Source organism: Oncorhynchus mykiss, chromosome 17 (assembly GCF_057628025.1).
Source record: "Oncorhynchus mykiss isolate SJ-2025 chromosome 17, ASM5762802v1, whole genome shotgun sequence".
Classification (NCBI taxonomy): Eukaryota; Metazoa; Chordata; class Actinopteri; order Salmoniformes; family Salmonidae; genus Oncorhynchus; species Oncorhynchus mykiss.
In genome coordinates this window covers 19912127-19923311 of record NC_143038.1, presented here as the reverse complement: position 1 = coordinate 19923311, position 11185 = coordinate 19912127, and the positions used below count along the sequence as shown (strand labels likewise).

General features: G+C 40.3%; 1 protein-coding gene across 2 annotated transcripts; it reads right to left on the bottom strand.

The window, feature by feature from the left end:
* Positions 1–1542: 1542 nt before the first annotated feature.
* Positions 1543–10891, bottom strand: tgm5l (transglutaminase 5, like). 2 transcript variants are annotated; one of them, XM_021568478.3, is made up of 15 exons: positions 10721–10891; positions 10011–10190; positions 9587–9820; positions 9006–9124; positions 8635–8745; positions 8020–8197; positions 7666–7801; positions 7380–7483; positions 6846–7085; positions 4397–4429; positions 4243–4272; positions 3711–3920; positions 3267–3424; positions 2889–3025; positions 1543–2113 (listed from the first exon to the last, which is right to left on the bottom strand). In XM_021568478.3, exons 1-15 carry the CDS (start codon positions 10725–10727, stop codon positions 1960–1962), a joined length of 2031 nt encoding a protein of 676 aa, XP_021424153.2. In that variant the 5' UTR covers positions 10728–10891; the 3' UTR covers positions 1543–1959. The 2 variants fall into 2 exon arrangements, with proteins under 2 accessions (XP_021424153.2, XP_021424154.2); XM_021568479.3 differs by having other exon boundaries at positions 4397–4426.
* Positions 10892–11185: the final 294 nt, after the last annotated feature.

Sequence of the window (11185 nt, the reverse complement as noted above, 5' to 3'; positions counted from 1 at the left end):
AGAGTGTGCGGCTCTCTTTTATTTTCAAGTGTTCTACTCTGCTAGCCAGCACCTCGCCTAAATAGGTGTGTGTTTCTTTTCTTCTAGATCAGCCTATGGTCTTTACCAGAGGGGCAACTTTGGTTTTTAGAAGTAACTATATATTTTTTATTAATCCAGTCATATACACACTCCAAACAGCCTACCCGACCGCTCGGAGGCGTCGCATTATCCTAAAGCACACCGTTGCCTCATTGTCATTGTCAAGCCTTTTTATGTCTCTATTTGGTTTGGTCAGGGTGTGATTTGGGTGGGCATTCAATGTTCTGTTTTCTATGTTTTCGTATTTCCATGTTTTGGCCGGGTATGGTTCTCAATCAGGGACAGCTGTCTATCGTTGTCTCTGATTGGGAATCATACTTAGGCAGCCTTTTTCCCTTTTTGTCATTGTAGGAAGTTGTCTTTGTTAGGGGCACTATAGCCCTTGTAAGCTTCGCGGTCATTTTTGTAATTTCTTGTTTTGTTGGCGACATTTTACTAAATAAAATAAAATGTACACGCTCACAACGCTGCACCTTGGTCTTCCTTGAACGACGGCCGTGACACTCATTTTGTATCACATTCCAATGATACAACTAGGGGGTTTCAAAAGTGATTCGTTCAACTGATTCGTTCTGGCGCCGGGTCTGCAGTAATTGTTGCCAAATGTGCTTCCACCAAATATTAACTCTGGTGTTTGATGACCATACGCAATCAAGGCATGTTATTATTATTCATTTAGAAAATGTGGAGCAGGTTGTGTAGATCTGTAGGAAAAACAACTAATTTAATACCTTTTTTAGATACAATTTTAAGGCAGCAAAATATGACAACTGCGCAAGGGGTATGTAGATTTTCAGTAGGCACTGTAGGCCTATCAAGATACCTTATCACTGTTTATCAAGTCCTTCCGTTTCAACCTTTTGTCTTTATGTGTTTTTCTCATATTTAGATTTTTTCCATGTTACAAATATAATTTACAACTTCGGTCCAGTGTCTCAATGTTTTTCATCTCACAGCAAGTTTCTAGTGAGTGGGCAATCCTTGTTTTTAAATAGGTCTGGAGACAGGAAAACACAGACTGAGGTTGCGTTGTAGTGTGGGTTTATTTTTTGATTAGGGGTTTTTGATTTTCCCAGTATTTTTCTACTGCTGCACGTGTGATAAAATATTATAATTTCGCCACATTTTCTCCAGTAAATTGATGGCAAGCTACAGTGAGGGTATTTGAGTTAGAAACAAATAATAAATAATGTTTTTCAACCATCTACAGAAGGCCTAGCTATGCACTATAGTTTTGGGGTTTCAGCCAGGAGAGTACACAGGAAGTGTCCAAATACTGACTAGCTGATGTGGTTATGGTAAAAAAAAGTGTTTAAAAAATATTTATTACATATGACTGTATTAAAATACCTGTGTTGTAGAAATACTAAGAAGATATTGAGGGAATGAGGATGTGGTTTCAATTATTGAAAATAATTTAAGTGATCTACAATACAGGACAAAGATGAAGACTTCAACTTGTAAGCTTTGTCACTCAGAATTCATTTATCTGATTTGTATACATATTTGTATAAAAAGTGGTTTCATTTGATAAAAACTCAATTCAAAAGACTTGAAACAAACTAAATGAAACAAACTCCAGAAACTTTAACTTGTTCACAGGCCAATGTCAATTGACTAATTAAACCTAATTTTATGTAAAGTCACAAGTGACTATTCAAGTAGTGATTACCAATCATACATTAAAATTAAAAAATAAATACATCTATATCATAAACATCAAACAACAAAGTTATTATGAGAACGAAAGAAATACATGTTTTAGTTTAAAAAAATTACATAAATATAAATAATAGATATAATACTTAAGTTGTACATGAAATTCCTACCTTATATACAATTATATTTATTAGCACCACCTGAATCATTGCAAAATGACTAAGCTGACTTCACAGAGATCATTCTGTAGCCTACAATTTTTGCAGAGTTGTTTTTGAGGACTAGAGTAGCCTGCAACATTTTTTTCCCCACCATCCTCGGAATGAAACTGAAGCTCCTCTCCATAGTGCACCCTGGGTTGAAGAGTTGAATCCTGCAAGATAGGAAGGCATTTTTATGTTAGGTAATTGTCTGAATGACGCAACATACGAATTGACAAGACTGGTTATTCATGTGAAGGTTAGGGGAATGGGGATTAAAGGGGTAGTTCACCCTGTAAGCAGTCTATGGACAAGATAAGACACTGGCAGCAATCCAGGCTTTGGTTTTGTTTACCTCTTTCCATGTCAATAGACTGCTTACAGGATAAGAAAATCAATATGTCTTTTTGTCATTTGAGTGAACTGTCCCTTAGAATCTAGTGAAGTTCATCTACTGCGTAACATCTCATAATGAAAATGTTGAAGTGCAAAGAGTTTACAGAATGTAGTTTTGCCTCTAAATCTTGTAAAGTTCCCCTGTGGATATCACTCACATTGCCATGGCTCACATTGCAATGGCTCACATTGCCATGGCTCACATTGCCATGGCTCACATTGCCATGGCACCAAGTAACCATGTACAGCATAGTTACAGCCTTTATATAAGAGTTTCAATTGTTTCTCCAAATGATCTTATACTGGCGCTTAGTGCCATGAAAGTTTACACAGTGTTACGTTCTGTCCTTGACTAACCACACAAATATTTCAGGACTTATACCGTACAACTATGCCACTCCTTGTGTTTACCCATGCTTTTGCCAATACTCAATGGAATCCACATTTTTGTTGTTGTTAGCAGTTGCCAACACTGCCTTCCGTCACTCCTTATGTAAGAAATGAGACGCCAAAGAAGGAAACACATTCAACCCGAAAAGAACATGTCCTTACCTTGAGTGCATTTCCCCCTCGATCAAACCAGAGCCAGTCACGGTTAGTAGGCCGCTCACAGGTACAGAGAAGGTGTTGCAGAAGACTACGAGGGCAGTGTGCTCCTTGTGTAGCATGACGGAGTCTTCATCTGCAATCTAAAGAATAAAAAGGTTAAAGCTATGTCCTTCGTCTGCACACATAGTACACAGTATGTTATCAACCCATTTGTTTAGATATAAAACAAGTAATGGACCTATTTCACATAGCACATCACTGTCTAAACATAGCTATATTGTTTAGTCTAGGAGTTAATTGCGTTGAGTGTTGACGCAAGATGTGTAACGGACGTGTGAAGTTAATTCGGTGTGTAGAGACGTTCTGAAGAGATGCCTGTACCTGTATGGAGAGTTGAGGGCTGGTGATGTTGAACTCCTCTGAGGCCAAGACTCTCTCCTGAGTGAACTCGTCCTCCATGACCACAGCCAGGTTGACCAAGTCATCTCCCATCAGAGACTCATACTGGGCATGGTCGATCAGGTGATGAATGACCTTAGCTGGAGGGAGGGCGAGGGAGAGGGAGAAAGAGTGAGGGGGGAACAAATTAGTGAATACATGAGGTAGGTTCAACAAAATGGTACGGTGTCCCTGAAATGTTCCATAGGACCAAAGACAGAATTTTGAAGGGAAAGTACTACTTTTAAGTGGTATAGAAGGTGTGTCAAGAAATACAACACATTTCATTTCATATATCTGTGTGGAGGGAGTACAGTATTTTTAGGGTGCTAGCCATGTGACATTATGCGGCCAATATTAACGTTAGCGATGCGTTAAGGTTCCTACCTTCATGCGGCGCTATCCGGACGACGTTGTGGACCTCCCAGAAGGTGCCCGAGGGACTACGGTTGTACTTCTTGGTCTGAGCGTTGACATGCTCCCTCAGCACCTTGGGGATGCTCTCCGTGTTGGTGACCATGACTGTGAAGGTTATGTTTTCACCAGCCACGGGCACTTTAAGGAGGCTCAGAGACACTGAGAGGCCCCGGGTTGACCCTAATGAGACACATATGAATGGCACATTAAATGAAGCGTATTATGTCAATGACTCAAAGAAGTGTAAGATGTCAATGACTCAATTAAATGTATGATGTCAATTACTCAATTAAATGTATGATGTCAATTACTCAATTAAATGTATGATGTCAATTACTCAATTAAATGTATGATGTCAATTACTCAATTAAATGTATGATGTCAATTACTCAATTAAATGTATGATGTCAATTACTCAATTAAATGTATGATGTCAATGAAATTTGTGGACAGATGGAATACAGACAGAACCATATAGAAGATCAAGTAAATCAACACCCACCTCGCTTATGTGTTGATTCTCTTGAAAATGCTAGAGAGAAAAAAAACATTGTTAGACATTTGGAAATAGGAATTTGCTTGTAATAAATACTGTTGAATAGTGATATTTTTTTGATACACTGAATGAATAATGTAGCTAGTAAGTTAGCACTTACTTGCACTCTTTGATCTGTGTAAGGACATGGCTGCTGCATATGAAACAAAAAAGGATTTAGATATAAAGACGATCGTTACAGTATGAACACAATGCTGTGACATTGAGACTCAAAAGAGATCACTATTCTTGAACCAACATTCACAATCATTTTATGGATTCATAACAACCACTCAACGGCCACTTTGCTCATAGTATAGAGAGGTAGTGTAGGGTTATGGTGAATCACTTTATATACCACATATATATACAGTAAATATACATACATATATATACATATATATATATCTATATATATATATATATATATATATATATACACATACAGACAGACAGTGTATTCGGAAAGTATTCAGACCACTTAACTTTTTCCACATTTTGTTACCTTACAGCCTTAATCTAAAATGGATTCAATATTTTCCCCCCTCATTAATCTACACACAATACCCCATAATGACAAAACAAAACAAAAAATCAAAATGTTCGAAGATATATTTAAAATAAAAAAACTAAATATTTTATTTACATAAGTATTCAGACACTTTGCTATGATACTCAAAATTTAGCTCAGGTACATTCTGTTTCCATTGATCATCCTTGAGATGTTTCTTCAACTTCATTGGAGTCCACATGTGGTAAATTCAATTGATTGGACATGCTTTGGAAAGGCATACACCTGTCTATATAAGGTCCCACAGTAGACAGTGCATGTCAGAGCAAAAACCAAGTCATGAGGTCAAAGGAATTGTCCGTAGAGCTCCGAGACAGTATTGTGTCAAGGTACAGATCTGGGGAAAGGTACCAAAACATTTCTGCAGCATTGAAGGTCCCCAAGAACACAGTGGCCTCCATCATTCTTAAATGGAAGCATTTTGGAACCACAAAGGCTCTTCCTAGAGCTGGATGCCCGGCCAAACTGAGCAATCTTGGTCAAGGAGGTGACCAGGAACCTAATGGTCACTCTGACAGAGCTCCAGAGTTCCTCTGTGGAGATGGGAGAACCTTCCAGAAGGACAACCATTTCTGCAGCACTCCATCAATCAGGCCTTTATGGTAGAGAGGCCAGAAGGAAGCCACTCCTCAGTGAAAGGCACATGACAGCCCGCTTGGAATTTGCAAAAAGGCACTTAAAGGACTGCCATGAGAAACAGGATTCTCTGGTCTGATGAAACCAAGTTGAAACTATTTGGCCTGAATGCCAAGCATCAGGTCTGGAGGAGACCAGGCACCGCTCATCACCTGGCCAATACCATCCCGACGGTGAAGCATGTTGGTGGCAGAATCATGCTGTGAGGATGTTTTTCAGCTGCAGGGACTGGCAGACCAGTCAGGATCGAGTGAAAGATTAATGGAGCAAAGTACAGAGAGATCCTTTATGAAAACCTGCTCCAGAGCGCCCAGGACCTCAGACTGGGGCGAGGGTTCACCTTCCATCAGGACAACAATCCTAAGCACGCAGCCAAGACAACACAGGAGTGGTTTCAGGACAAGACTCTGAATGTCCTTGAGTGGCCACGCAAAGAGCCTGGTCTTGAACTCGATCTAACATTTCTGGAGAGACCTGAAAATAGCTGTGCAGCAATGCTCCCGATCCAACCTGAAGAGCTTGAGAGGATCTGCATAGAAGAATGGGAGAAACTCCCCAAATAGAGGCATGCCAAGCTTGTAGCGTCATACCCAAGAAGACTCTCTGCTGTAATCGCTGCCAAAGGTGCTTCAACACAGTACTGAGTAAAGGGTCTGAATACTTATGTAAATGTAATAATTCCGTTTTTCTAGATACCTGTTTTTGCTTTGTCATTAATACATTTTAAAGGCTGTATCGTAACAAAATGTGGAAAACGAGCCTCCCGGGTGGCGCAGTGGTCTAAGGCACTGCATCGCAGTGCTAGCTGTGCTACCAGAGACTCTGGGTTCGCGTCCAGGCTCTGTCGCAGCTGGCCACGACCAGGAGGTCCGTGGGGCGACGCACAATTGGCCTAGCGTCGTCCGGGTTAGGGAGGGTTTGGCCGGTAGGGATACCCTTGTCTCATCGCGCACTAGCGACTCCTTCTGGGTTGGATGCGCTCTGTTAAAGAAGCTGTGCGGCTTGGTTGGGTTGTGTTTCGGAGGACGCATGGTTTTCGACCTTCGTCTCTCCCGAGCCCGTATGGGAGTTGTAGCGATGAGACAAGATAGTAACTACTAACAATTGGATACCACAAAATTGTGGAGAAAAGGGGGTAAAAATATAAAAAAATATATTTTTTTTTAAATGTGGAAAAAGTGAAGTGGTCTGAATACTTTCCGAATGCACTGTATTTATATATGTATATACGTGTGTGTGTGTATATGGTGTGTCTTCATAGTCTACAAATAGTTTATTAACGCTTATTCACGATAGTTACTACAAAGTCTTACCGATTTGATATTAGCATTTGATTCATGACATCACTTCCTGTTTGACTCACCTTTGGTGGGTTTGTAGTTCCCTGTGATGTTCTGGGGCCTTGGTGAGCCTATGGTCTGGGTGACGATGAGGGAACCAACTCTCTCTGTGTCTGTGCTGGAACTCAGCACCTGGCCCTGCTTCACAATGACCGTGTGCACGTCAGCATTCACCTCAGCATACACAAAGGGGATGTCGTAGACCAGGTCCACACGCCGGTCTCTGATAGCCTTCACTGGGGCTGGGCCACAGCAGAAGATTCCTAGGAGGGGGAAATATATGGTGGAGCTTTAGAACTAGAAGCAATAGTAGCCATACTTTTGATTGATTCCAGTCTGGATGATGTAGAATGTGTCATAAAAATAATATAAACAGGTAATAGACATATATTCATTTTTTTGTCTGGTTATCAGTGTCGGTGGCTTGTGACAAGTGCAGTGTCTAAATATCATAAAAAACTAAAATAATAGTTTTTTGTTATTTATGAATGGACTTTCAGTTTTTTTTAATCTAACTTGTATTATGGAGTTTCTATTTAGTCTGTTTCGACTCTGACCTCCGCTCCTCTCCTGCGGGGTTGGATCCAAAACCTGCCATCCGTCAAATCCTGCACCCAGGTCTGGCCGGGTCATCCAACACTCCACCCATACATGGAAATTCCTGAAATGGAGGACAAAACAGCACATTTTAATACCAAAGACTGATTGATTTTCACATGCAATTACTTACATGTTACTTAAAATACTTCTTGCTATCATATAATCCACTTTCGTATTATTTCATCGACAAATAATATTTAATATTCATGGTGTGGTAATGCTGTAGACTAGATATCTGCTTACCATATGCTGTCTTTACTGTGAGGTAGTTTCTTGCCCGTCTCAGAGTAAAACTCCTCGATGACCAGGTTGCCGTTGGTGTCATGGGCTGAGTTGAAGTTGGTGATGACACGGGATGGAATACCAAGAGCTCTCATGACTAGGAAGAGATAGAAATACAAGGATGAAGAATTTGTCAATGATTTGACCAATGATTTTCTAACTCTTTATATTCCTAACATAAATTAAATCTTGTTCAAATATTCCATTACGATGGTGCCATGATGAACTTATACAGAAATTCAGCTGGGAGTGATATTATTCCATATGCATTGATAAAACATTTTACAATGCATACATTTCCAACATATTCATTACCTGTGCACATCACAGCAGCAAACACCCAGCACTGGCCGTACATCACTGGGCTGAACTTGGACTTGGCCCACTGTCTCAAAATATCCGCACTTCCTGTCCACTTGGAGGGGTTCACCCCGTTCTTGAAATCGCCCAACCAGTTCCCTCTCAGGACTCCTCGGTCGTCCTCGCAGTTGATCTGACAGAGAATGACACAATTATCTACCCAATGTTCCCTCTAGGGATCAACCATGTTTATTCTGTAACCATTTATTTGACATTTCTTAAATACCTTGTAACAAGGTACTTACATGGGATTTTTTCTAGTCCAAAAATTAAAGTACAAAGTACCATTTATTCAATTCAGAGTGAAATAATTTAAGAAAGGTTAACATAGTAAGATGAAACAATATTTTTTTAATGGCCTTATCACGTAACCTCACTTCAACCCTCATTGCTTGAACTGAAATATAAACACATTGCGTGAGTGTATTATCAGTACTATAGACTGCCAGACATTTCAAGCCAGGACCTGTTTTGTGAGCTCCAGAGCTCCTGAGCTCTTATTCTAATTTCCACACATAAAGCGTGAGAGATTAATTTACTATCTGAGGGATCTGAGGCATTGTCACTCACCATGGCAGACACCACCCTACTGAGGTAGATAGGATCGGAGTGCAAGTTCCTGCCGTACTGCGGGCTGACCTGGAGCAGCTTCAGACAAATATCCAGAATCTCTGGCTCGTACTGCATAGAGATAAACAAAATGGAATATTTATTTATTTACTTTTTTCATCTATGTTATACATTTTTCATTTCTGTAATTATTTTGTCAACTTATGTCATTATTTATTCATTTATGGAATAGATTTTTCATTTATTCCTTTATTTATCTTTAGTCATGTATGTTGTCATGTCCAGCCTTTTTGTAGACGTCTCTGGAAAATGCGGTAATTGACTGTGAATGGTATCGTAAAATGTTTTGAAGCTGGTCAGGAGATGCTCACCTGATCGAACGACCAAGGTCTTGATTCAAGGTTTTTAGGGGTCCCCATGTACAATAAACCAGAGTCATTATTTACATATTCCTCTCTCTGGTCTTCGAAGGGAATGTACACTGCGTCCTCTGGAGGGAGAACACTTTGATTACTTTAACATCAAACATGTTTGTATCTTATATAATTCGTACTTACTTTGAGAATGGATCGATGTAGAAATGTGCCAATATGAACCCTTACCTCTCCACCGCAAAAACTGAGGTTTTGCGGATTTTGAGGATTCAAAATAGCTGCCATGCATCACCAACGTTATCACACTTAGTAAAGCACTTTTGATGAAAGGCACTGTATTAATGCAGTGAACCATTATCATTTCCAGAAATCTTATTATCCTATCTAATCAAAATTAAAGTTTGCATTAGACTCAAGGACAATCTGTGTTGGGATTCCATTTCCTTTTGTGTCTTGAATCAGAATTCCTATTCACTTCTATATTGCTATGAAGCAAAATGGACTTGACCCCAAACCCGGCTACAATCAATACATTTAATCATAGGAGCGGGTTTAAGTCGTTCTGTAGATTAACTCACCGCTGCACCAGGGGTTGCAAAGGAGAACAAAGTCTCCCACCACGTATCCCTTCTGACCGTGCTGTGTGAGCACGTGGAGCTGAACACTGTAGCGCCCTATGGAGGAAGAGGCAGGGCTGGATATGTACAGAGAGGGAGAGTTGGGGTTCAGGCCTTTGGGGGTGAAGTAGGCACTCCATCGGGAGGGGGATCCCTGCTTGGAGAAGGTGACGGGGAACTCTGCATACAGCCGACCTGTTGGGAAAAAGGAATGAATATGGGTCAGATAACGCAATGCACACCACCACTATTGTCTCCTTAATTCTCATGAATGGGTATACTTAAGCTTTCTACAGAGTTAAATACATCATCCATGCTATGACAAATGTCCTAACCAATTATTGACAAAACAAATATGACTTGAACAGTATGTATCACAGTGTACCTAGGAGGATTCTGAACATCAGGGTGTCAGTGTGTGGGTTGAAGGCTCGTCCCTTCAGGAGCAGGGTGATTTTGAAGGGTGCTCCTCTCCGCACCACCAGGGTTTTAGAGCTGAACCCCTGGGTATAGTGGCTCTCATGGTTGCCCTGAAGTTCCAGATTGACATATTGGATTCTCAATTCTGGAGGGAAAGAAACACTGGGCGTTTGTCAATGGAATACTGAAGACTTTAATGTGAGTCAAATGCAGAGATCGGAAACTATATCAAAATGCGGAAATACCAAGATGTTCCTTTTTGCTATTCAATAACATATCTAATCTGAAGTCAATTTTGCTTAGCAGTGCTAATAACACATTTAACAATTCCATCTAGAATATAAGGATTTTTCTTCTTTTTTTTTTTTTTACAGATAATAAAATCATTCCGTTGTGCGTGATGATTTACACTAGCATAATTTCAAGCATTATAAAAGCATACTGATTCAATTGTGGTGTCAAGAGCTCATGGGTGTGCAGTGTTGAATTGCCTCGAAAGTGTTATTGCGGATTGACCATATGACCACAAAACTACAGTTTGACAACTGAGTAAACCTGAGTTGTGATATAACCCACCAAAGAATCATACCAGTAAACTTGTAATGTCACAGGACAACAAATTGAGTAGTCTAAAAATAGTCATAAGACATTGCCTAACGATAAGCAGTATCTCACCTTCCATCTGTGTGTGATCCGGTTCGAAAGGCTCACTGCTTTAGTGATATGGGGAACACTTTCAATCTCTACCTATTTAAACAGTCTCCTCTGCCCCACCCACTGGAGTGTCTGAAGAATTACTGTACTGGGTGTTTGCAAGCGGATTAACTGGTTTCGCCTATGATCACTGACAGGTTTTTAATCTGACTTATAACCTTTATGTGATCGCCTAGGGAAAGAGTTGTACAATAGTCAAGGACATAGGTGTGTTCGTGCGCAGATGTCTTACCAACGTGCATGTTTAGAATGTGAGTGACTAACAGGACCAACCCACTCAAAAGGTACAGTACATCCCAGATAGCAAGATATGTCCCCTGCATGCTATTTTCCGCTGGCACAACGCCCAAGGCTATACATTCGAGTTAGCCACTCAAGACATGATTTGCATTTCTGGCTGGTAGCCCCCATTCAGAGGACCACTAT

Coding starts and splice junctions, on each gene's coding strand:
- tgm5l (XM_021568478.3), bottom strand. Junction 7,802..8,019: donor TGCTGCTGTGATGTGCACAG/GTAATGAATATG, acceptor ATCTCTTCCTAG/TCATGAGAGCTCTTGGTATT. Junction 4,273..4,396: donor ACACAGATCAAAGAGTGCAA/GTAAGTGCTAAC, acceptor TTTTCTCTCTAG/CATTTTCAAGAGAATCAACA.